Source organism: Pteronotus mesoamericanus, unplaced genomic scaffold, assembly GCF_021234165.1.
Source record: "Pteronotus mesoamericanus isolate MK-2021 breed Mesoamerican mustached bat unplaced genomic scaffold, CSHL_Meso_final contig_493, whole genome shotgun sequence".
Lineage (NCBI taxonomy): Eukaryota > Metazoa > Chordata > Mammalia > Chiroptera > Mormoopidae > Pteronotus > Pteronotus mesoamericanus.
The window spans coordinates 376,201-402,938 of NW_026555183.1; the positions used below are offsets into that span (position 1 = coordinate 376,201).

Genomic DNA, 26,738 nt, shown 5'->3' on the forward strand with positions numbered 1-26,738 from the left:
CACCAAGACCCTGGACCGGGGGCAGTTCCCCACAGAGCTTGGGAAGGCCTTTATAGCGCCTTTATAGCATGTGGGGAGGCGCCTTCCCAGCAGGCTAAGCCCTGTTCTTCCAACCCAACCCTTGTCCCCACCCTTCTCTTAAATGCTTCTCACTCTACAAACCCTCAACTCTCACCACGCCTGCAACTTCCAGAACCCTGTGTGCTGGCAGTTCCCAAATCACCAGCCTGGTTCTCCTGGGGTGATAAGGCCCCTGATACCAGACCCTGCCCCCTGGCAATTCTTCCCTACCAGTTGGACAGAGCCTGGTGTTGCCATCAGGCCCACTCCACTCCCTACCCTACCCCACCCCCGGCTCACACCAACTCCTTAACTTCTCCACTCCCCCAGCAGTGGCATGCCTTGGCTTGGATCTTTGTCACTTCTTGCCAAATGGCCTCTAAGCCACCTGCCACACCACCAAACACTCAGAAAACATTTACATCACAAAAAGAGACCTTGAGCCCTGACCGGTGTGGCTCAGTTGGTTGGGTGTTGTCCCACAAAGTGAAAGGTCGCCAGTTCTATTTCCAGTCAGGACACGTCTGGGCTGCTGCAGGTTCGGTCCCCAGTCAGGATGTGTACAAGAGACAACTGATCGACTGTTTCTCTGTCACGTTGATATTTCTTTCTCACTCCCTTCCCCTCTCTCTAAAAATAAATAAAATTTTAAAAAATACATCTAGGCCTGGCTGGTGTGGCTCAGTGGATTAAGCACCAGCATGCGAAACAGGGTCGCAGGTTTGATTCCCAGTCAGGGCACATGCCTGGGTTGCGGGCCAGGTCCCCACTGCGGGGGCACTCGAGAGGAAACCACACATTGATGTTTCTCTCCCTCTCTCCCTCCCTCAATTCCCCTCTCTCTAAAATAAATAAATCTTTAAAAAAAATAAAACTAAAAATAAAGAGAACTTGACAGCGAGTGGACTGCTTGGCTATGGCCAGGAGAGCTGTGGGCAGGCACCATTTACTCAGGAAGCTGCCCCCTGCAGTAGGAGTTGACACAGGGATGACACAGGGACAGGCAATCTAAGGGGGAGGCAGAGGAAATGGATCAGCCAGGGGGCCGGCCAGGCAGGGATGCTGGCGCAGTCCCACACAGAGAGGAAAGATGCTAGAGGGAAAGAATACTCAGGATCAGCCAGAGGGGCTGCTTACCGAGGCTGGGCCTCCAGTCTACACTGGGTGGGCACCTTACTTTCCACTTCGAATGTCTGTCACCCCCGGCTAGGCAGCTTCCTCCTCTCTGCTGGGCCCAGGGCCTGACACTAGAGGGGCTCAGACGCCACCTGGGGATGGCCAGGGAAGAACCCAAAGCCACACTGTCTGGCCTCTAGCCTCTAGAAATTTGGAGAAGGGTGAGGCCGAGGCCATCAAGGAACACTTCCTAGGACCAGCTTTCAGCCATGGCACAGCAACCAGAGGGTGTTGTCACCTGGGGGCCCCTTCCCAGCAGGCACCACACCTCAAGAGAGGAAGAAACACTGGAAAAGGGAGCCACTGGCTGAGGCCTGGTCAGGGCAGGAGAGTGAGCACAAGGCTGGCAATCAGCACCACCATCTTGAGGGAACACCCCAATCCCAAAAGAAAACACCCCACAACCTGCTCCCCTGGTTCCGCGCCCAGTCCTCAGGGCCAGCAGCCCTGGGCACCCTTGCCCCAGCCCTCAGGCTGACCCTAAGTACTAGGCCCAGCTTGGCGGAGGCCTCCTGGGGCAGGCCAGCCACGGGGGATGCTGAGGGGCAGTGGGCTGGAAGAACAGCTCTCCAAGCAGACTGGCATGCTTGATATGTACTCGGAACTGTACCCAACCAATCCAGAGCCCCTCCCCTCCTCCTAGCTCTGCCCTGGGCCAGTCGTAGGTCACCACCAAGGGCAAGTCTCCTCTCTCAGCTGGCATTACTCAGAGGTCATCCTGCAAACCTTTGGGAGGGGCAGGGAGCGACTGGTGGCACTCTGCCATGTTCCATCTGTCCTAAATGGGATGATTAGGACCCAGAGGAGGCAGGCGAGTCTGCCACCAGGAAGACTCACCAGTTTACTGAGTCTAACAAGCTCCTCTGTGCTCAGCGGCCAACCCCTAGGATGACAACAGGACAGACAAACCCCAAGTGGCCATAAAGTGGAGCCTGGCCTGGGGATCAGGAGGCGGAGGGGCAGAGAGGTCAAGTATGAGCCTGGACCTAGCCTGGGATGCAGAGCCTTTAAGGATTAGAGCCAAGTGGAAGAGAGTACCTGGAAGGGCAAAGACTGGGGGTCTCTGTCAGAGCCATCACTCCAGGTAGCGGGAGAAAGAGGCCTCCTCATAGCCTTAGTTATACACATGCACCACAGAGACATCATAACAACCTTTATTGCCAAGAGAAACTCTACTCTGCCTGCTCCACCCACCCTCCTGCAGGACCAGAGAAAAGGGGCCTTGGAACCCCAAACATCAATGAAAAACAGAAAAAGGGGCTCAATCCAGTGGGAAGCAAGCCCCACTGCCAGGGTCCCAGGTGCCCGCCTTGCGCCTCATCGGCCAGACAAGCAGCAAGCTCATCCTGAGCGGGTGGGAATCTGGTCCCCTGTGGGGTGCTGGGAGAACAAGGAACTATAAGCAGTGTGAGGGGGCTGCACGGGCTGAGGGAGGCCTGGCTCTCAGGAAACAGCGAGCTTGGGCCCAGCCACTGCCACAGGCGGGAAGGAGGGGCCCTCACTCCTCCTTCTTGTCCGTGGGACCATCTATCTCCGCCTAAAAAGGGACAAAAATCAAAGCACTGGTGTGACACACTCCTCCCTCTCACCCTCTAGCCCCTCCACCCCCGACGTCAAGCATGGCACTGGTTTTCCCCAAACAACAGGTATCTAGGTGAACACAGGACCCCCTCAACAGTGCCCAAAGGCCTACAAGGGTGGGAGTAGCCTCACACCACTGAAGGCCTCAACCCTAATGCCAGCTGACCCCAAACCAACATCCCATCTTAGGCCCCACCCTACCCCTGCCCCCATGCCCACAGCAATCTCGACTTTCCAGTCCCTTCCAACTCCTAGGTCAGGCTCTTCCCAACTCTGCACACCTTTCGTAGCTCCCATCAGCAATCCTGCCCTACACTGAGGCTGCTGGTCCCCTTTAGGGGCTGGGCCGTCCCTCTACGACTACTGTGGTGCCCAAACTTGGGCTGCCAAGTGCGGAGGCAAGCTATCAGAACTTAGGAGTGTTGACGTGGCCCTCATGCCCAATTTCCAGGCCACCTGAGCTTCCAGATGCACCTAGTCTGAGGACTCAGACCAGGCCTGGGGGCATAGGTAATGGCAACGTCTAGCACCTGCTGGGGCAAGGGGAGCTGCAATGCCCCAAGCTTTTTGCCCCCACATCACCCTGTAGCCCCTACAGAGGGAAGGCCAGCAGCTAGTCCTGCAGCATCCCCTGTGTGCCTCTGTCTAGTTCATGAGGAGGCCCCTTCAGTGGACTTGGACTGGAGTCAGCAGCCCCACACCATGGACTGGGGGTTGGGGTCACATAAAGGAAAGAGCTCCTCTCAAGGGCACTGATGATGGGCATGAGGCCCACCCCACTGCCAAGACCACCTTAGCAAGTGGCTGCCATCTGCCAGGCCACACCCCTCCTGCCCAAGAAAGGGTTCTGGCTGCTGGGCCCAGACTTAGCAGCAATGGAGAAAGGGGGAGGGAGAGAGGGAGCAGCCCCCCTACCGGAGTGCCTCTTGAAGAGCCTACAGCAGGAGGGCAGCGGCCTCCGCAGCGCATACGGACAAACAGGCAGGGTAAGAGGGGCCGCCCATCCAACAGAGCAGGACATGGCATGCTGACCTGCAGTTTCGTGTGCTCCTTCAACAGGCGGTCATACTCCTTGGTCAGGCCCTCGGACTGCTTCCGCATGGCCAGAGTCTCATTTTCAGCTTTCTCTAGTTCTGGGGATAAGGCAAGTGACAAGGAAAGGAAAATGAAGACATGGGGATTAGGGAGAAAAACCCCGCTTGCTGTTGACACCAAATAGGAATCTGTCCCCAGTGAGGTCTAGACCACTCCTCTCCAGAGAGTTCCTCGGCCGGCTGCCTTGAGAACCCCCCAAATGGGGAAGTTGGGCAACAAAGCTGGGGGAAGTGGGAAAACACCAAGGATGCCCCAGCCCCTTTAATGAGGGTACCCCAAGTGGTTTTTGGAAGAGGTGATTTCGCAAAGTGTGACGGCATGGGACAAACATTCGGAGAATATGGGGATGAGAGCAAAAAGCAGGGAGTGCACTCTCAGCCTGGAAACTGAGAACAGGAGAGGTATGTGGGGAGAGGCTTTCAGGAAGGGAGCGTCTGGGAACTCGCAGTGGGGTTTTTGGGAACATCTCAACCAGCTCTCATGTAGCCTCCTGAGCTCTTTCCTTCCCTACTCACAAGCCCCTGGTGACAACGATGCCCACACCCCACGCCTGGCACTAGGTGAGATACTCTAGAATTAGTCTGCAAGCCTCGGGATCCCCAGGGCCCTCCTCAGAGGGACCCCACGTGCACTGCTAAACACTGAGCCCCACGAGCTGTCTGAGCTGGATGAGCAGGGTGCCATTTGTTTGTTTTCACCCAACTCCTAAGCCCGCATGTTTGTCATTAATACTCTGGCACAAGGGCGGTGGCAGCCACCAGAGGAGCTCCAGACTTCTGGGGCCCAGGGGACACCTGAGGACAATGCTCACTTTGCTTGGTGATGGCCAGCTCATCCTTCAGCTTTTGCAGATCGGCCTCCAAGTCACTGTTCGCTAACTCCAACTTCACCTCCTTGGCAGTCACCCCGCTTGCAGCTTCCTAGGAAGAGTGCCAAGGGTCTGGTTACTTGGGAGGGAAGAGAGGGCAGGGAAGGAGGGAGCAGGGGGCAGGGAGGGAGGAAGGGAGGCACTCCAGCGCCGTCCTTCCCACTGAGCTGTGATTCCTCAAGCTGCCTGGGCACTTGCCCCCTTCAAAAATGTCAGCAAGGAATTGGGCCACTGCTTTTCCCCAGCCACTAAGCAAAGGCCAGAGCCAGCGGGGCCACCTGTTGTAGCTCACAGGCCACACGCCCTACACGCCCTGCCCACCCTGGCCCCCAGCCCTGCCTCCTTTTCTCAGCAGCTCCTCAGAGTTTACCAGTCTATCCAATGACTCAATTTGCTGTCATGTGAGGACTGTTGCCAGTCACTCCCAAGGAACCAATGCTCCTCCTTCCTTCCCCCAAGCTCCACAGCTCACTCTGGCCAAGGAGCCCCAAACTCGCCCCAGCTCGTCCAACACTATCCTGCCTCAGAATCCAAGCCTATCAGTCTCCTTCCCAGCTTGGCTCACACCTCACCTCTTCTCACAGGCCTTCTAGGACTGGCCACACCCCAGCCCTGCCTTGCCCCCAGCTGATAGCAATGTTATTCTGTGCTAACTTGCCCGTGGGTCATAGCATAAGGCTCAGCTCACTAGGGAGTCAGTTTTATCAGAAAAGAATCTGGCCTAAACATAGCAGTTAGAGGTGAGAGAGCAGCAACAGCACCCCCTCTCCAGTCCCCCAGTCCCCTCCTGTACATGCCCCCACTGAAAATTGCCCTTTTGCCTGTCCACCCAATTTCTCAGCTTTTCCAACAACCACAACGTCACTGATAGGCTTATACTGTCCACTGTGGCCCATAAAGAATGTCACATGGTGCAGTCAGGCAGGCAGAACTCACCTTCTTCAGCTCGGCATTCTCTTCCATGTACTTCTTGGCCGCCTCACTAGCACTCTCTGCCTGCTTTTTAAAGGCTTCATTGGAGGCCAGCAGTGTGGCCTGCTGGGAGATGAGAGTCACCAGGCGTCTAAGTAGGCTGTGGTTGTTTACAAAAAGGGAGAGGTGAGCAAAAGAAAAAGGGAAAAATGGCTGACATGAATTTCTCTTGGTTGTTCCCGCCCATGCCTGCCTCCAGCCTAGACTTGCCCTCTTGGATTGCCAGGGCAGCCAAGCGAGACACCAGAGGCCTGAATCTGGCAACATGAAGGGAAAGGTGAACCAGGAGCTGTCCTCTGCACCACAATGATTAACACTGCCCCCAAACGGCAGGCACAGGAAGCAGGAGCATTGACAGGACACCAAGGCTGGGTGAGCTGCAGCTCGAGGGCCAGAACCTGATGTTTTTCAGGTCAGAACCTGAAGGTGCAGAGAAGCCAGGGCAGTGCCACTTTCCTCGCTGGGAGGCCAGGCTCACCCTCATAAACAAAAGCAGCTAGTACCTGGGAGTGCTTCCAAAATGCCAGCCAAATCGTCATACCTACCTTGTGTTCACAGAGAGGAAACTGAGGCTCAACAGACTGAAGCAACTGGTCAAGAGCCAGAAATGGATGTGGCTGGAATGGCCCACTTCTGTCTGTCTGACCCCAAGAGCTGAGCTGAGAACAATGACATGTTCTAAATTTCCAGGGACCTGCTCCCAGGCCAACAGAGATGGAAATGACTCCTCTCTCCACTCCCTTCCCAAACACGTTCTGCAGGCAGCCGCCAGAACACATCTGTTAGATAACATTGCCACACTGAGATCCTCTGGGGCTAGGGGGACAGAAACAAAGCATCATGGCCAGACCAGCCATGAGAGGCAATCAGGTGGCAGCCGGGGCACATGCCTCTCCACTTCCTGAAGTCACCCTCAAACGGTCAAAACCAAGGAGTGGGGATGGACAGGATGACTTTTCCCACACCTGGGGCAGGAACCCAGATGAGCCATAGCTTAGAGCAAGTGATGGTATGTGCAGGAGCTTTGGGGAGGAGGGAAAGATTCTGCTTTGTCCAAGCCCATTCCCAGGCCAAGTCATCGTCTCTGGCCCCCACCAGCCAGCCTTCATGGGTTCTCATGGATACCTGCTGCTCAGAGAACCGGAGGGAAAAGGAAAGCAAACAAGGCAAGCTCTTGCTGACAGGACACCCAGGCCAGAGGGCACAGAACCTAGCACTTTCCAGGCCAGGACCTGGACATGCCAGAGCAGCCTGGGCCCTGGCAGAACCCCTGTCAGATACAAGCACTTAGCGGGGAGCAGGCTCCATGAGACATGAGATGCCCACTGTGCTTCCTGGTTTGGGAACAGGTTCTAGGGGCCCCTGGCAGTACTGGGAGATCCAGACCGCTGGTTCCTGGCAGGAAGGGAGAGTTTCCAGTGACATGTGCTCTCTAAAATTAGCAGCTGGGACCTCGTGGCCCAGGGCTCAGGTTTCCCTGTCTCAGCCCCTGACTGCCCACCAGCCTGCTCCCCACTGGACTGGAGCCCTGGAGGCAGAGGGAGCTCCCAGGTACCCCAGAAGCCAGAGAGAAGCAATGTACATGACTCAGAGAGGCAGTGTAAGTCATTGGAGGGGCCCAAAAAGAAAGACAAGTCTGACTAAGCCCCAATCTCCCAGCACAGAGTGCTCGAGCCAATCCCGAGCTGGAGCAAGGAGGGGGCAGGGCACGTGTGCCACCTGGTGGACCCAGCAAGCAAAGCTGGAGAGGTAAGCCCAAGGGTGACACTTTCCCTTAGTATGCCCCCCCCCAAGCAAAGCTGGGCAGGCAGCTGACTCGGGCAGAACTCCAGCAGTGTTGTGTGTGACCACGGGTGTCACCCTAGTTACCCAGGGAGGTGGGGCCCAGGGTGGTGGTGGCAGTGATGACAGCAGAAGGACAGCAGGGGCCCACCTCTCTTTGGTGCCCTCCAAGCCCATCCCCAGCTATGAAGCACCACTGTTGCCAACAGAAGCCTGGGCAAACACACAGAGAACCCAGCACAAGAGCCGTCCAGAGCCGCCGGAAGCCTCAGCCTGCTAGCCCGTCCCCCACCCCCACTTTAGCCTGCAGCCCTTAGGGTCTCCCCCTCAGTGCAGGGCAGGTGCCTCCCCCAGCCCCCATGTGTGTTTCGTGCCATCTTTTGTGCCATCCACGTCCTCTCCCTCCCTTCCTGTTAGACCTGTTCCTCCAACCTGGCCCAGGAAGTTTCTGGGTAATTCTTCCCCCTAGGAACCTCACTCCTCACTGCTCTCCCTCCTGCCAACCCAAGCCACTCCCCCTCTCCTCCTCCCTCCATTCCTAAACCTATGCCAACCTAGGCCACAGTCTGGCCAAGCCGCTAGCAGTCTCACCAGCACCACAGCTGCCCAACCCAAGGAGTGCCCTGGAGGCCTGGAGGTGCGCTCACTCTGCAGCACTCGGAGCAACCAACAAGTCTCCCTTGCAGAATCTCCCCCTGCCCTTGATTCAAGCAGCCCTAGCAGCCTGCCAATCGCTTCCCTGACAGGGTTTATCTCAGCCCAGGCCCTTATGCCCAACTGCCTACTAGACTGTGGCTGCTGAGTGTCCGCAAGACATGCCCAATGCAGCCTGTCCATGAGGACTGGACTACCCCTGCCCCTCCCAAGCTCTCAGACCTGCACCCTACCTTAGGCCCGATCCCTCATCTAGTTCTATCCATGCCATCCCCATCAGCAATAGGGAGGGCCTTCACTCCTGTCCTGGTTTAAACAGCTACCAACTGGCCTCTCTACTGGACTAGACCACTTTGTGATCCATGCCCTGAGGGTAGCCAGAGTAACCTTCCCCCAAGACAATCTGATCCTGTCATCCCTCTGCTCCCATCCCTCCAGCACCTGTCCTTAGCCTTTGGCCTATGGCTGGCACACAGCTCTCTGCTCTAGTAACACCAAGCCACTGGCGCTTCTTGGAACACGTGGGGGGTGCACTCCTCTTGTCTCTGTGCCACTGCAATCAGCCCTCCGGTCTGCAGTGGCTCTTCCCTTTCTGTTTTCAAACTCTTGATAACTTGACTGGACTTGACTCAGCTCAACCCTCAATCGCTACCTGCCCTCAAAATGCCTCTCCTGACCACCCAGTGGGACTCCCATCTGGCTGCACTGTTCTCGCTTGTTCTCCCTATCTCTCTGCATCATTTGTTCCTTGTCTGGCTGCCCAGCTACCAGTGCCTTCAGGCCAGGGACTGCACCTTTGATCTCTAGAACGATCCCCCAAAGCCCCGGAGATAACCTTCCCACTCTCAGGTGTGTGAGCCTGCACCTCAGGGCAGGGAGCCCTGGCTCTTCCCAAACCCATCTGCACTGAGCGGGGACAGAGGACCCGGAGCCTGCCAGTGCAGCAACAGGGTGACAGAAAACAACAGCAGGAAGACACCAAGTCAGACCCACGTGGATGAGCAAGCCAGGCTTGTGACTGCAGTGGTAGCTGAGAAGGCACTCAGGGAAGAATTCATCAGCACAGCCAGGGGCAGAACCCAGTGCCCTGGATAGAGTCCACAAAGTATTCCCACAGGGCCCCAAGCTAAGCCAAGAACAGTACTCCCTAGCAGGCCAACTAGACCTGCCCAGGAATTGGCCTTCTACAACTCTCAGGGCCCCTCACACACTAAGCCCCACACTCTTGCGCCTGCCCTATATTTGCCCATCAAGATCCAGCTCTGCAACCCTGACCAGGTAGTTCCAGTGGTTAGAACATCATCCTGATACACCAAGGTTGGAGGTGTAACCTCTGCTCAGGGCACATATAAGAGGCAACCAGTGAATGCATAAGTAAGTAGAACAAGAAACCCATGTTTCTCTTTCCTTCCTTTCCTCTCTCTCTCTCTAAAAATCAATAAATTTAAATAAATTTAAAAATAAAAAGGGAGCACCTTGATTTAAAAAAAAAAAAAAAGATCCAGCTCTGACACATCGTCTGTGACCCTCTACCTCCAAGTCCCTCCCAAACACATCAGTGAGTCCTTGTGGGTCCCCTCAGAGCTGAGTCTCCACCAGGCCCCCGATGGAAGGTGTTGAGCTTCAGACTCTTAAAAGTCTCCACAGCCCAGGAGATGTCAGCCTAGAGAAAAAGATCAGGTACTGCTTATCCCTCTCCTGCTAGTTAGCTTCCATAGTTCTCAGCTTTACCACCCAAATACTGTCATGCAGGTCACTGCTGTTAGCTAGCATTTCTGGGCGACAGGTCAGAGAGAACTCAGGAGCCAAAGGGATTTTTCAAAGGTACAGGGCTGACAGAAGGGCCCAGGTTCCGGGTTAAACATACCCAGTGATGGAGGAAGAAGCCAGCACATGAACCTTGAGAGAATACAGATGTGTCCTTGGCAGACAAATACCCCCAAAGACCTGAATGTAACACAGGTTTCTTGGTAAGATGTTTTTCGAGGTTTCTGGATACTGAGTGGGGCTCTCATGCTTTTATAAAAGGTTGATAAATAAGAGAAACCAAGATAAAGCCAACGTCTATATGGACACTAGGGAAACCGGGCCTACCATATCAAGTGGGGGAGACGTGCTTTATATGTCCTTTGCACCAATCCTGTCTCCCTCCTGTGGGCTTAACAGGAAATGAGACAAGAGCAAGGGGGAAGATCCTTCCAAGACCTAAATGGAATATTCTATGGTTTTGGTGGATCCCCACCCCTGTTGCTGATCCTGCCCACTTAGTATTTTCCAGGCATCTCCTAGGTGCCACTCCCTCATGTGACTTGGGTCATTCAGTCCTCGAGACCCCACCACAGCACAGGTAAGGCAGGCAACTCCCCTTCACCCTGCAGTCCCTGTGCAAGTGGGAAGCTGGTGTCACAGCACCACCTGTTGACTCTCCAGGATGACTACAGCCCTGCCTCAGGTGGGGCTCCCCAAGGCGGGTGGATTCTGGGTGAACCTGCCCCAGTTGCCCAGGAAAACACAGGACGCTGCCCTGGCAAGAACCAAAAGCCAGGTGATGCCCCAGGGAAGGCTTTGGGCATAGAACTGTAATCACAGGGCAGAAGCCGCTCCAGGAAACTCTCACCCTGAAAATCCTAGGGTGATGAAAATAACGAGGCAACATAGTGGAACTCGAGAAGGTCCAAGGACAACCTTCCCTTAGAGCTGCTGAAGTACGCATCTCAGCATACTCCTTTCAGCCTTCTTCTTAGCCCTGGAGCAGAGGTTGTAGAAAATGAGGATGGGGAAATGCCCCTGTGCCAACTCCAGCTAAAGACCCAGGTGGCTCTTGGCCACCCTGAGGACAGCAAAGCCAGCTAGCTAGAGGGGGACAGGGCAGGGGCATGCAGCCATTCTTCCCAGCCTCTGCCTGTCCTCCACCCTCTTGAGCTGAAGACAGCCAATGGACAGGAGCAAGCTGTGTTTGTGGAGTTTTTGTAGTGTGCCTTCTTGACAGGCTGATGGATTTTGTGTAAACTAGGGGGCAGAGAGCAGTTGAAGGAGGTCAGACAACCTGGGCAAAAACACTCCGATACTAGCTGACTCCAACTAAAACATGCTGTTAGCCCACCTGGCTATGGAAGAAGCAATTCTGAAGGCAGTGGCAGTGAGGGGGCTATCACCCCTGGGTGTGACCAGCACGACCCTTGAGTCCAAAGGAAATAAGGCAGGGCCTCCAGCAGGAGACACTGCACTCAGAGCCTGGGGGTGGAGAACGAAGTAAAGGGTAAGAGGTGGCTTCAGCTATGCTGTCCAATATGAAGGCCACTGAATCTAGCTCCTCAGTTAGACAAGCCACACTCCTCACAGTGAGAGGGTTTCCATCTTGCAGTGATGGGTCTGGAGGAACCTGCTGGTCCTTTCCCATCCCGAACCCTGCTCTGCACTCTCCCACTCTCTCCCTTTGTGCCTCAGAGGCTGGAGTCCTCAGGCTCTCAGAGCAAGGGGCCTTCCTAGAAGGGTAGGCTTTTGATGAACCTGAAATCAGGAAGGAGGAACTCCTGCTTGCTTGGCACCCAGCCCCAAAGGTAATTCACTGTTCTTAGTGTGAGGAAGAGACTTCTTTGGCCCGAAACAAATAGCTGAGCAGGCAATTTGTATTTTTAAAAGAAGCCAGTGCTCATTCTGACATATGTCAGATGGTCCTTCTTGGATTCTTCATAGGGAAGAACCCCTCCTACTTTAATGCAAATACCCTTCATCTGTGCCCCTCCTAAGCCCAGCACCCACAGGACACTGGAGCACTGCTGTAGATGGGGTGAGTTTGGCTTGGTGGGGACTAGAAGTCAGTGGACTTATCAAAAAGGCTCTGACCAATGCCTACGCCTGAACTGCTATTACCCTTGTATCTTAGAAAATAGCGGCAGTCAGCAGATGGATGGATCAAGTGGAACTGCAGGCCAGAAGTCCCTCTGCCTAGCCTTCTACACCAGTGTTCCTCCAAATAAATCCCTGGGATTTAAGGAATACCTTAATTACCTTACCTAGATACCAATTTAAACAAATAATTGTAAAGAACAAAAACAAAACCCTGCAAGGCAATCAGGGAAATGTGAGCAGGCACTAATGAGTTTATGCTATTAAGGAGTTACTGTAAAGTTCTTGTGAGGTGCTAGCTCTTTTCAAAGCGATAAACCAAAATATTATTTTATCTGTAAACATACCTGGGATTTGATTGAAAATAATCCAGAGCCAGGGGACAGTGGGAGATGCGGACAGATAAAACAAGACTGGCTAGGCAACATTTATTGCTGAAGACAGGTGATGTTCAAGGGGGAACCATTCTATTCTGCCTTTACATGTTTCTTACATCAACTGAGGAAGCAGCCGGCCCTTGGCTGACAATCCCATAGCACCATCCAACTGGATGCCCAGGGCTGCAAGGACATCTCAGCTTGCCTGCTTCCAACTGTTTTTGCTTTTTTTCCCTTTTTTTAATGTCTCCAACTCTTGTTTGGCCTCTGCCTGGGGACACCCTTCTCCCTACCTTCTGCTTGTGCTGCAGCACCTGTCTTCTCTGTACCACTCTACTCTGCCACCACTCCAGGCCCAGACCAGAATATAAGAGCCCTGAAAGCTAAGACCAGGCTTTCTCTTCCATTCATTCCCTCCTCAGGCTGGCGTAGTCTACTACCCCAGTGGGAAAAACCCCACAAGATTCTGTAACTACTTGGGGTGACACTGATAAAAGCTACCACTTATTAAATACTCCCCAAGTGCCAGGCATGATGTTGCCACCATGACCTGAGTCACCTTGATCCTTACACTAATCGCCTGAGAGAAGTAGCCTCATTCCTGTTCTACATGTAAGAGAAAAGGCTCAGAGAAGGTAAGTGACTTACCCAAAGTCACACAGCTAGCCAGTAACAGACCCACGATGGCAACCCAGGCCCAATTCCAAAGCCCACTCTCATCATGCAGCATTTGTATCCCCCAGGGGCCTACATGTATGTCTTCACTAGCCCCCTGGGATTCCTGCCAACAAAGCTCAGACATGGAGAGGCTAAAGCAGGGGTTGTGGAGGGCTGCAGGCAGTGATCATGTCCTAAAGGATCCGAGTGTCATGCCTAGGTACCAAAGATGCTATGAAGGCACTAGAAGCAGGGGGTGGTAGAATCAGTTTGACATGACAGAAAGGTCACTTGACTAAGGGAACAAAGCTGGCAGCAGGAAGCCCCACCATGGCAGTGGTTCCCAGGACACTGAGGAAGAAGCACTTGGGGAGAAAGATACCTAGGCTGTGGAACAAAGGCAGTTTCAGTATTACAAGATGAATTGGGTCCTGGGGGTTGGCTGTACAAAGCGTGCACAGACTCAACACTACTGATCTATACATTTAGAAACGGTTCAGATGGTCAATTTGATGTTAAGTGTATTTTGCCACAATTAAAAAAACAAACAAACACAGGAGCAAGGAATCCCATGTGGTAAGACAGAAGGAAGGTCAGAGCACCCCTGGGCTTCTGGGCTGACAGTACACCATCCTACTGACTTTCCCTTCCTCCACCCTGGTTTTCTCATTCCTTCTGATGGGTCTTGCTGGCTCCTTGCCCACTCCCTCCCTCCCTCCCCCCTCCCCCCGCCTCCTGTGCATGCACACATGCAGGTGGTCCTCTGGCTTCTGCCACAGCCGCGACTCTGCAGATGCCCACAGCAGAATCAGCACCACGTCAGCCTTAGAGGCTTGGTGTCCCTGCTAGCTCCTCCTCTATCTCTCATCAAACCTCTCAAACCTGTTCCCCACTCTCAACCCATGCTACCACACCCTGGTTCAAGCTGCCAGCACCTCTCACTCCAGTGACCCCTAACTTGGTCTCCCGGCTCCCAGACTGCTCCACTCCATCCTATGCGCTGTTGCCAAATATGAACATACAACCCTGACCATAGCGCAGCATCCCTGGAAAAACACAGCACTCTACCACATGCAGGGTGAGTACAAACTCCTTCAAAACCCTCTAGCCTGTCTCTGGCCTCTCCTGACCCATGCGCCCTGCTCTGCCTCCCTTCCCAACTTAGCTAGTACCTATGGACATTTAGTACCTAGTCAATGCCTGCCAGTTAGACATGTGCAAACACAAACAAAAAAGTGACAGCAAGGGAGATACAGACACTTAGAACAGGATCAGGAGGCCCACAGAACCTGGCCTGGCTGAGGCACACACAAAATGACAATTGAAAGGGGTTTTCCACTATTTCTGGTATCAGGAAAATCAGGAAAGTGGGCTTGGTGTTGGCTAGTGGGGAATTAGGCCATAAGAATGCTGGAGAGACAGATCAGTTGTCCCAGAACAATGTTCATGATAAACTCAGTGGAAAATGCAAGTTCCCACATGGCAGTTACAGCTTGACCCAGTTTGTTTGTTTGTTCGTTTGTTTTCCTTACCCGAGGATATGTTTATGGATTTCAGAGAGACAGAACTGGAGAAAGAGAGAGAATGGGGGGGGGGAGAAACATTGATCAGTTGCCTACCATATGCACCCCGATCAGGGATAGGCTCTGCCGCCTTTTGGAGTACAGGATGATGCTCCAACCAACTGAAAGACCTGGCCAGGGCTTGACCTAGTTTTTAAGAAGTCTGTGGAATCTGTAGGGAAAGTAGCCTGGTGCCACAGTTCCATCTGAAGTCTGAGTTCTCAGCTCTGTGGTGACTAGCTCTGAGAAGTCAGAGAGGCTCCTGAACATCTCTGAACCTCAGTTTCTTCTTCACAGGCTATTGTAAAGATTAATACGTGCCTAGTACATAGAATACTTAACAAATGGTGGCTGCTATTAGGCATAAAAAAGTCTGGAATGATATATAGCGAAGGTATATAAGCCAGCAGTGGTTGTGGTAGCATTTCAGAGGACTTCTTTTCTTTTTTATTTATTTATTACTAGAGAGAGGGGAAGAGAGGGAGAAAGAGAGGGAAAGAAACATCAATGTGTGGTTGCCTCTCGTGCACTACCAACTGGGGACCTGGCCTGCAACCCAAACCTGTGCCCCAACTGGGAAATCAAACCAGCGACCCTTTGGTTCGCAGGCCAGCACTCAATCTACTGAGCCACACCAACCAGGGCTCCTTTCTTATTTATGTAAAACCTCATCTTCCTCCAAAGGCTGTGTGCTACGAGATGACTTAATCTTCAAATGTACCAAAAAAAAAAAAAAAAAGATTAAGAGATTATAGTCGTCGGACTCTTAAAACTAAGACTAATAAGAAGGACACACAGTAAGGGAGATTTTACCTTACAGATTGTGCAGGCACCTTCCTACCAAAAGTCAGACAGTAACTACTCAGGGAAAAAGCAGCTCACTATCTGGCCTACAGTCAGAGGCAAGCTGAAAAGCAATGATCTAGTGCTAACAGATCACAGGCTGGGATATGAACAGGGGCTCAGAACTAAGCATGAGCTTGGGTTTGGCCACTTAGGACCTGGGTAACTCAGGCCACTCTCTCTCTTTTGGGCTGCCCTTTTCCAATTATAAAGGCCCACAGAATTATGAAGCGTGATTAAAGTCCAGGCTTTGAGCAGAGCCAGATGCCAAAGGAACCACACAAACAGCTCACACACACATAGGCAAGGCTATGTGGCCATCAGTCTTTGAGATAAACCCTTCTTTTAACGGATGAGACAACTTAAGAGTAAGAGAGAGGGGATACTTATCCAAAGATACATAGCTGCTGAAATGGCAGCACTGGCCTGGGGCCTCTAGTCTCCTGACTTCTGATTCTACACCCTTCTTCCTACACTGTCAGCCCTCCTAAGTGCAAACATCTAGAATGTGTGTAGGTGTGCACTGTTGATCTGTACCCCATGACACCAGGTACTCCGATACAGTGTGGTAAGGCTATTCACATGCTGGTCTCCCTGCAACTACTCAGTCTTCTTTCTGTGGCAACAACCCAGCACTGTTTCATGTAAAGTAGTAGTCAAATTTTTGTTGAGCTAAGACCATTGTGTGGGACTCCAGGAAACAATTCTCATAATACAACCAAACTTGACCTGCCAAACAGAAAGAGAGACATCTCTTTCTCATTCTTCACACAGGCTTACAAGCAGCGAACAAAAGTTAGTGGTTCATCTGAAAAAAAAAAAGTACAAAAGTTCACAGGGGCACTTAAGTAAAAAAAGATTAGCCCGCCATGCAGGGCAGTATATAATGACAGGTGAGAGCAGACATTCTTCAGAGAGAAAGGGCTTCAAAAACTGCAGGATGCACATAACATGGTTTCTGAGAGAACCAACCAGATATGTGAAGAGAGCAAGAGTACGCCAAAGGTTTTAAACGCACATGACTCTGTCCAGGCCTAGATGAGGCCTATCCCAGGCAGTGGAACCCTGCAACACAGCCAGAACTGCTGACTGCCGATGCCCTAAAGCACATGGGGAGTAGTACACACGGGGAGATGTGCTAGAGCAGTGCCAGCTAAGCGCTAATGTGCATAGGGCCAGCCAACCAGGGATTGGCCTGAGGGTCTGCATTTCTAACAAGCCCCCAGGTCCTGTCAAAGCTTCTGAGCCATGGGCCACAATGAAGAGTAGGAAACCACCAATATGGGAGGGTTTTTTTTTAATAATAAAAATTCCAAACCAGCTCACACATGTGTTGAGCAGGGAACTGGTTAAACATGGGACAGTCCCTTCACATGACAGAACACTGCACAACCGTTAAGAACAAGAGAGGTTTGCATGAATCATTTGGAAAAATCACCAAGATATGTAGCTGAGTAAAAAAAAGCAAATCAAAGCCAAGGGCAAAAAAAATTTATAGCACTTGTAAAAGAAAACGTATATATGATGACATTTCAATTATTACCTGTAGCTATCTCTGGGGATGGGAATACAGGGCACTCACTCACTCTCTTGCCTGACATTTCTGTGTTATGTGAAGTTGGGGGGGAGGGGCTTTTTATTTTTATTTTTTACAATGAGCAGGTGTAACTGTTGTAATCAGAATAACAAAGATGATTGTTTTTAAAGTGTTTCCTGCAAGCAGCATATGGGTTGTATGGATATCAAGTTTGGACAAGAACATTTCTATGGCTAATGTGCAAAGAGAGAAATTCCTCAAGAGCCACAGCCACCTTATAAGATCTGACCTCTAGACTAGGGAGGAGTATATATGTCCTTTTTTGAATGGCTACTCGATGATAGAGAACAAAGCAGGATTGCAGGAGCAAATAGGAACAGTGAGCCCAAAGTTCACTGTGCTCCCAACCTCTGTGCATCCCTTTGGGAATAGCGTAGGGACTGTTTTTCTTTGAAGCCACCTCTTTAGGTTAGAATGAAAACTGCAAACTGTTGTGTATCCTGATTGCAGGGGTAGCACCTGACTCCACCTACTGGTCAAAACACTGAGCTGAGTGCATCATCTGGTACACCTGGTTAAGCACTGTCCCCTGGTCCAGATAATACCGGTTGTAGAAGAGGTCACAGAAGCGCAACAGTTAAGAGAGTGAGATTTCAAAGCCACGCTATATGGGGAATGAGCACCATTCTATCTGCCACCATGGTGACTGCTTCGGAACTCAATTTCTGCACTTGGCCAGCATCTCTTAAATGGGGCCCCACAGGCAACTCTACAGGTAGTGCCGGCTGACTCTCTCCTGGTGGCCTCAGCCTTCACTAAAGGGCGCTAAAGGCTCATCAACTTTTGCAGTAGCCCAGCCACTAACTCTTAGCTGCAATGAGCCACGGCCACAAGTCTTTCAATATCCTGTTTGGCCCTACCTCCATGGCCCCTTATGAACCTATACACACACTTTTACAGATGTTTCCCTTTTAAAAACTCAAGTCCCATTCTAATCGACCCCACCACCTACACAGCCTTAGATTCTGAGAGACACCTAACATACCTGCTGTTTCACTTCCTCCTAGTTTCCGTATCTCCCTGCATCTGCTCACCATGACAACTGTCCTCAGCAGAGAACACTAAGCAGCTCAGGGGTAGAGCACAAGCTCCTAAGGCAGCCACTCATGAGAGTCACGACCCACCCCGCACCAATCCAATGACACTGTTACACCAGCATGGGGCCCACACTTTAGCACCTAGTCCATAAGATTTGAATTGGATCCTGGCAATCCTTCTGCTGAGAAATCCCCATACACTAGCTCAACAAAAGGCAGGAGCAGACTGAGAGAACTGGCTCTCTAGGAATTCAGAATAGTCACCAGGGATGTCTCTTTTCTTTGAAAGTGCACAAGCTATTCTTTCTAGAACATGGCTTGAGATCAGAATCAGACCTCCCCATTCTAGTTACTGTCTCATCTACCTTCTCCCTCCTTCAGAAATTGGGATGCTTGCCTGTCTGTAGTCTTTCAGAATCTCTCCTGCCATGCAATTCCATCTGCAAACAATCGCAAGAGTCTTTGGATATAATGCCATCAAGTCCAAGTGAAAGCTAAGTCATTTTGAGTAGCTGGGCACTCCAGTGTACCTTTGCCCTTCTGGGATCTCAGTCATCTTTATCCAAATGCTTCCTTGACCCTTGACCCTCTGCCCACCATTCCTTACTTGACACAGTAACATCAAGGGGGCTATCTTCTTCCCATGTCCTACACCATGTTTCATGGTCCAGAGCTCACTGCAGACTTCCACCTTCCTGATGCTATTCTTAAGCTCTGTGTGCTCTTCTAGGGCAGCCCTTGCTTTTCTTCCTGTCCTTCCTATCCTTCAGATGAGATGTGAGCTAGCTGGGGAGCCCCAAGTACCTCTGTGATCCCTCAGACTTGGGGTGCCATCATGCCCCATCTCCCCCACTCCCAGGCAGATGGGCTCAGAATGTTTTTCAGACCTGGTCTTCCAGACCTGCCTCCCTTTCAGTCTCAGCCTACAAGATTATCAGCTTTTTCAGAGCTTCCTGAAACCCTGAAATCCTAGGGTGTCTAACTCCTGCCAGCCTTGGCATTTTCCAACTCTGTGATCAGATGGCTCACTGTGAAGAGCTGCCTGCCCTTTCCAGCGCCACCCCGCCACTTTCCAACTTTGACCCAGAGAGGGCTGGCTTATCTAAGCAACCGACTTTTTCTTCTGAAAAACTGAACCCCAGACAGGTAGTCATTCCAATGCCTAGTGAAAAAGGATGTCCAGGTGATAGGCGGCAGGAGATCCCAGCCCAGGGATCCATACATTCACCCTGCTTCTGGGTATCTGCACAGTGAGCTGCTTCCTAATACCCTCCGGAAGCCCTTGGCCTGAGTGTTATGTCTACCCCCTGCCAGTCAGCATATTTGAAAACAGCCAGGTCCCTGGTCAGAACCCCTGTAAAGCAGGAGGCAGTAAACCAGCCCTGAGCTCAAACAGGTGCTTTCTATCAGTCCAGTCTTGCCCCACTAGCCACCCACATGGACTTGCTCAAGGAATTCAATCTTGCCAAAACAACAAAACAGCAACAACAACAAAAAAACCACCACCAGAAATACTCAGACTGCAGTGGAGCACAGTATTTTCCCACTGTTCCCAGAGGTCTAACATCTGGGAAGGCCCTGGGACACAGTCGGTCTCAGTCCCTGCATGCCGTTTCTGCCCACTCTTCCCAGGACAGGACCCCATACTCAAAAAAACCCTTTAATCAGTCCCTTTTAAACTGGGCTTAAGAGGGCCTTTCCCAGGGGAGGGAAACACCTCAGTTATTTCACACTATGTACAGGGACCAAGCTGCTAATGTGGTTGCCCTAAAAGAGCATGTGGCAAATTGCAACACGGCCAGAGCTTGGGTCCTCTGAACTTCCAATCAATCCTGTCTCACTCTTTACACTGCCTCTGGAGATCAGGAGGAAAATTGGGAGGCCTCTGGGGAAACTGTGGCTCCTCTAACATAGACAGGCCTCCAGTTCAAGTCCATGAACTAAGGAATCAATCACAGGCTAGCCCAGGGGTCCCCTCACCCCTGTCCACTCACAAGGACAGCAGCAAGGAAAAACCAGCAATGTAGAGATTCCTCTGGGCACGGAAAAGCTTCATGTGGAAGTGCTCCATGGCTCCAGGGTTGTTCTGGAGGTTCACCTTCTCTGTCACATCATCATACTTCCTAATCTCACGTACGGCATCTGCAGTGGAACACAGAGGGGACACAGGGTTTAACTCTCTGTAGAACAAGTCCGGGCTGTCCAGATGAGACAGTGTGAGCCACAGGAACCTTGATTCCCTCAAATCCTCTCCCCTTTCTGCCCCTTCTACACACACCTCGAGGGACGCCTGTCAAAGTTGTACCCTGGGACCCTCTCTCTCCTCCAGCTTTTCTCATGTCCCTCCCTGGCCCCATTCTACCCAGGCCACAAGCTTGCTCTCTGTGTCAAGCTAGATAAGCCTGAGGCATTGCTAGCCTGGAGCAGCTCTTTTCCCATGGTTTCCCCCCAATGTCTGGTTCTGTTTATGTTAAGTCAAGCAGGCCACCAGCCACCCCACTGCTAAATCAGGGTGGTCCTGCTTATGGAAATGTCTGCTAAGGAGACATGGACCAGAGGATGCCTTCTAAAGATTCAAGGGTTTTTGTTTCTAAGCTTTACAACACGCTTTGTTATTTAAACCATTTTATTCAGATTAAAAAAGGAATTCATGCCCATCGAAAGCTCACACATTCCAGAAACACGGAAAAAGAAAGAACCCCTTGACACAATCACCTCCAGGAGGGTATGCAATGTGTGGCCATCTTATCTAAAGCTGCCACTTTCAGTCACATTACCCTATATTATTTTCTTGATAATACACACCCTTATCTGAAATTAACCTAATTATATGTTTATTGTCCATCTCCCCCAAATTAAACTACAACCTCCACAAGGGTAGAAAACTTTTCTACTGTACCTCCAGGGCATAGCACAGTTCTGGGTACACAGGGGGCATGCAAATAACTGCTCAATGGCAACAACCTCTGCTCCTTTAGAGCTACTGTTAGACATACAGTACTCTGTAAGTATTTTTACATCTATGTTTGTAAAGTAGAAATGGAACCATCCCATACCCACTGCTTTCTCCCTAAAACTGAGACATCTTTTTAAGTCAGTACATGAAGACCTACCTAAAGAGGGCCCTTAACAGACCCCCATATAAAAGGGACAATGTATCACTGTATGGGTATTATTTGATTCTTAATTCCAGATTTGAGACTGCTTGGTTTTTAAGCTGCCCATACATCATAAAAATCTGCCTTCCCTCACTGATGCCTTTGTGTTAAATCTGTATTGTAAAGCGAGCACTCTCCAGCACTATTAGCAGGGGTATAAAATGGGCAACTCACCTGTTTTTGCAATGGACTGTGTGTTCCTGTCTCCCCACATTCCTATGTGGAATCCTCCCCCAAAGGGATGGTATTAAGAGGTGGCACCTTTGAGAGGCGATTAGGTTATGAGCACAAGGCCTTCATGAATGGGATTAGTGCCCTTATAAAAGGGACCCCAAAGAAATCCCTTACCCCCTTCTGCCACATGAGGACACAGCAAGAAGGCAGTGACCTATGAACTGAGAACTAAGAAGAGGGCTCTCATGAGACATCGGTTCTGCTGGCACCTTGATCCTGGATTTCCAGCCTCCAGAACCATGAGAAATAAATGTGTTTTTTAAGCAACCCATTCTACAGTATTTTTGTTACAGCAGCCCAACAAAGACACAGAATTTAAAACGTTCATGTCCTTGGATATAGCAATTCTTCCATGAATTTATCCTACAGAAGCATTTGCATAAATGTACAATGTTATTAGGATGCCTCTAAACAAGGAATTCAATTAGACTATAACCATATGATAGAATACAAGCATACTTTATTTTATTGCACCTCACAGATGTTACGTTTTCATCAACATCGAAGCAAGATCCTCCACCAGCAAAGAGATTACGACTCACTGAAGGCTCAAATGGTTAGCATATTTTAATAATAAATTATTTTTAATTAAAGTATGCACATTATTTTTATAAACATAAAAACTATAATTAAGAAACTGTATATATAATTAAGAAACTATAGTATAAACGTAATTTTTATATGCCCTGAAAAAACAAAAAAAAAAAAATTTGCGTGACTCGCTTTATTGTGTGATAGCCACTTCACTGCAGTGGTCTAGAAATGAAACCACAGTATCTCTGAGGTTCCCTGTACAGTCAGCCCTCCGTACCTGTGGGTTCCGCATCTGTGGATTCAAACAATGCAGATCAAAAATATCTGGGAAAAAATGTTTCATTGTCGCTGATGCATATTGCGTAGTTAGGTATATGATGGCTGTGTCTGTACTGAACATGTACTGACTTTTTTTTGGTCATTATTCGCTAAACAATACAGTATAACATTTATATAGCATTACATGTATTAGGTATTATAAATAATCTAGAGATGGTTTAAAGTATAGAGGAGGATGTGCATAGGTTATATGCAAATACTACACCATTTTACATAAGGAACCTGAGCATCCACACAATCTGGTAACCACAGGGATCCTGGACCAATCTCCCACAGACACCAAGGGACACCTATACTACACAATCTTCACTTGATTTTAGCCAAAAGGCCAAGAAACGAGTATACTACACAATCTTTAAAAAGAATGAAATGGCTGTAAAAAGATGTCTTAAGATACAGTAAGTGGAAAAATACACATTTCAAAACTGTGTACTTTTATTAATAAAGGTGTCAACATAGAAAATGCCTATGAAAATGCACAATAAAGTATTAACAATGAGGGGACTTCTGGTCAGGATGGTGGCGCAGGCAGACATGGCTCGCCTATTCACACAACCACATCAAAATTACAACTAAAATATAGAACCATCACTCAGAACCATCAGAAATCGACTTGAATGGAAGCCTGACAACTACAGATTTAATGAAACTACATCCATCCAGAATGGTAAGAGGGGTGCAGATGCAGAACAGGCTGGTCCTACACCCACGTGTAGTGGATAAAAATTCAGGAGGGATATCTCTGGAGCGAGGAGTCCCAGCCCCACACAAGGGCCCCCTGCCCAGGGTTCCAGCGTCCAGAAGATTAAGCCCCCACAACTTCTGGCTACAAAAACCAGTGGGGATTGACTCAATGGAAGAACCTGCTGGAGTCAAGCAATTCCTCTCAAAGAACCCACACACGGACTCACCTACTCAGACTCACTCCCTCTGAGCTCTAGCACTATGGTCACAGCTTGAAAGGCACTAGTGGCATAGCGTGAGACACGGCAGTGTCTGGCATCAAGGTGAACCAAGGCCATTGTCCCTGTTCTAAACCCTCCCCTCAAAGAACCACTAAGCCAGCAAGCTGATGGCATATCTGAGACTCCATCAACCTAACACTGTTTGCCCTATCTTGGAGATCCCTGGAGACACTGTCCCACCCAAATTCCCGGCACACCCACATTGCTTTTCCCTATGAATGCTGGTCTTGGCTCTTGCTGCACAACTTCCTATATCCTCCCAAACAAGCAACAGCTGGCCCCATTGAGCCCCAGGCCCCGCACTAGCAGCAGCCAGCCTAGATTCACAGCTTGGCTTCGCCTGGAAATCTCTAAGCCTAGCACAAGTAGCAACCATCTCAGATTGCTTTATAGCTCAGGCAAGACAGCCCCAGGCAAAACACAGGTGGGGGCTGACCTTGGCCTGCACCACCAGGGAAACCCAAGGGAGGCTACAGAACATGTCAGAGAACCACCGCCCTGGCCCTTCACAGCTGATCCTCCACAGAGGGCGGAGGTTGGTGGTCAGTGGTCACAGCCAGTCCTTGCAGCTCATTGGCCTGGGTAAATCTCTCCCGCTGACCTGCCAACAGCAACCAAGTCTCAACTACAAGAGGAGGGTGTGCTCAGCCCACATGGAGAGTGTACATAGAGCACCCAGCCTGGGTGATAGGGGAGGCTGTACCACTGGACCCTACAGGACACCTACTACATTAGGCCACACTACCAAGACACAAGAGTAAGAGAGTCACAGCAACTCTACCTAATACATAGGAACAAACACAGGGAGGCTACCAAAATGAGGAGACAGAGAAACACGGCCCAAATGAAAGAACAGATCAAAACTCCAAAAAAAGAACTAAACAAAATAGAGATAAGCAATCTATCAGATGCAGAGTTCAGAACACTGGTTATAAGGATGCTCAAGGAGCTTAGTGAGGATCTCAGCAGCATAAAAAAGATCCAGTCAGAAATGAAGGATACAGTAATGGAAACATAGAACAATTTGCAAAGAAACAACAGTAGAGTGGATGAAGCCAAGAATCAAATCAATTATGATTTGGAACACGAGGAAGCAAAAAAATAACCAATCAGAACAAGAAGAAAAAAGAAGACAAAAAAAAACGAGGACAGTATAAGCAGTCTCTGGGACAACTTTCACATCATAGGGGAGCCAGAAGGAGAAGAGAGCGAGCAAGAAATTGGAAATCTAGTTGAAAAAACAATGAAAGAAAACTTCCCTCATTTGGCGAAGGAAATAGACGTGCAAGTCCAAGAAGCACAGAGTCCCAAACAAGAGGGATGCAAAGAGGCCCCCTCCAAGACACAACATAATTAAAATGACAAAGGTTAAAGATAAAGAGAGAATCTTAAAATTCAGCAAAAGAAGTTAGTTACCTATAGGGGAGTTCCTGTAAGACTGTCAGCTGATTCCTCAAAAGAAACTTTGCAGGCTAGAAGGGACTGGCAAGAAATAGCCAAAGTCATGAAAAGCAGGGACCTACAGCCAAGATTGCTCTCCCCAGCAAAGCTAACGTTTAGAATCAAAGTGCACATGAAGAGCTTTCCAGACAAGAAAAAACTAAAGGAGTTCATCATCACCGAACCATTATTATATGAAATGTTAAAGAGGCTTATTTAAGAAAAAGATCAAAACTATGAACAATAAAATGGCAATAAACACATACCTATCAAAAATTGAATCTAAAAAACAAACTAGACAAACAAGAACAGAGACAGAATCATGGATATGGAGAGCATTTTGATAGTGGCCAGATGGGAGGGGATTGCAGGAGAATGGATGAGGAGGTGAGGGGATTAAGGAGTACAAATAGGTAGTCACAGAATAACCATGGGGATGTAAAGTACAGTATAAGAAATGGAGTAGCCAAAGAACTTAGACACATAGCCCATGGACATCCCACAGTTGAGGGTGTGTGAAAGGCAAGCGATCGATGTATCTCTTGCACATCAATGTTTCTTTCCCTTTCTTTCTCCCTTCCTTCCCTTCTCTCTAAAATAAAGTCTTTCTAAAAAGAGCACTAATGATGATTATCTGTGAGACACGAAATTATGGGGGACTTTAACTTTCCAGTCTGTATTTCTGAATTTTTAGAAGTTTTTTTTTTTATTAAAAAACATGTTTCTCTACACTGTCATCTGCATCTAGGAACCCCACCACCTTAAATACCACCTTGGCCAATGGCAGAGAACCCACTGGGGATGGGGGTGTTAGGCCTTACCAGCCTAAGTCATGCAACAGAATGCTGCCCTCCCCATCTCAGGCCTCTAGCCCAGGACAGTTGACCCTGGACCCTCATCAAGCCCACTCCTCCATCAGATCTGCCCTAGGGCCCTCTCAGTGAAGACTTGAGGACAACTAGGACTGCAGCTATAGCTGGTGTGCCCATTCTCTTTCACTACTACTTGCTACTAGCTAATACATATTTGTAGAAGCCACTGTAAAGCTCACTGAATTACAATTCTTAGCATTAGAGTAGAAAGCAGCCTGTCACCCTAGCCAGATGTCTCTCTAGAACTTTCAAGCAATTTCCCAACTCCAAAAACGAATGGTGCCTTTGCTCACTAATGGGTTCTCTTCAAAGGGCCTCCCTGGCCCACTCAGCTCTGTTAGGAAATGGAAAAGTCCATTTCCTAACAGAGTCCAGTTTGCAGAAGGGCAAGGCCCTGAGGAAATACCCCCAAGACAGTCCCTTCCTGCCCCAATTCTTACTCCCATCCCACAGTCCAAAGCAAAAGCACCTCCAGCTGGTGTGGCTCAGTGGACTGAGCACCAGGCTGTGAACTGAAAGGTCACTGGTTTGATTCACAGGCAGGGCACATGCCTGGGTTGCAGCCCAGGTCCCTAGTCAGGGGCGTGCAAGAAGCAACTAATCCATCTATCTCTTGCACATCAATGTTTCTCTCCCTTTCTTTCTCCCTCCCTTCCCCTCTCTCTAAAAGTAAATAAGTAAATAGCCCTGGCTGGTGTGGCTGAGTGGATAGAGTGACAGCCTAGGAACCAAAGGGTCACTGGTTCGATTCCTAGTCAGGGCACATGCCAGGGCTGCCGGCCAGGTCCCCAGTAGGGGGTGCATGAGAGGCAACCACATATTGATGTTTCTCTCCCTCTCTCCCTCCCTTCCTCCTCTCTCTAAAAATAAAAATAAATAAATAAAATATTTAAAAACAAAAAAACAAAAAACTGAGCTTCTGGCCAAGATGGAGGTGTAGGTAGATAGGCTTCACATCCTCACACAACCAAAAGAAGGGTAACAACCAATTTAAAAAAAAAAAAAAACAGAACTGCCAGAAAACCGAACTATATGGAAGTCCGACAACCAATGAGTTAAAGAAGAAATCTCCATCCAGACTGGTAG

General features: G+C 50.0%; 1 protein-coding gene across 5 annotated transcripts in view; it reads right to left on the reverse strand.

Moving 5' to 3' along the window:
* Window positions 1-2,382: 2,382 nt before the first annotated feature.
* Window positions 2,383-26,738, reverse strand: part of BCAP31 (B cell receptor associated protein 31) — a 30,071-nt gene continuing 5,715 nt past the window's right edge. For all 5 annotated transcript variants that reach the window (XM_054578144.1, XM_054578141.1, XM_054578143.1 and 2 more), the window contains 5 exons: window positions 20,105-20,252; window positions 5,717-5,852; window positions 4,724-4,832; window positions 3,850-3,950; window positions 2,383-2,773 (listed from right to left, as the gene is read on the reverse strand). In XM_054578144.1, the coding sequence (XP_054434119.1) occupies window positions 2,735-2,773; window positions 3,850-3,950; window positions 4,724-4,832; window positions 5,717-5,852; window positions 20,105-20,252 (533 nt within the window). In that variant the 3' untranslated portion in view covers window positions 2,383-2,734. The remainder of the gene's footprint in view (window positions 2,774-3,849; window positions 3,951-4,723; window positions 4,833-5,716; window positions 5,853-20,104; window positions 20,253-26,738) is intronic.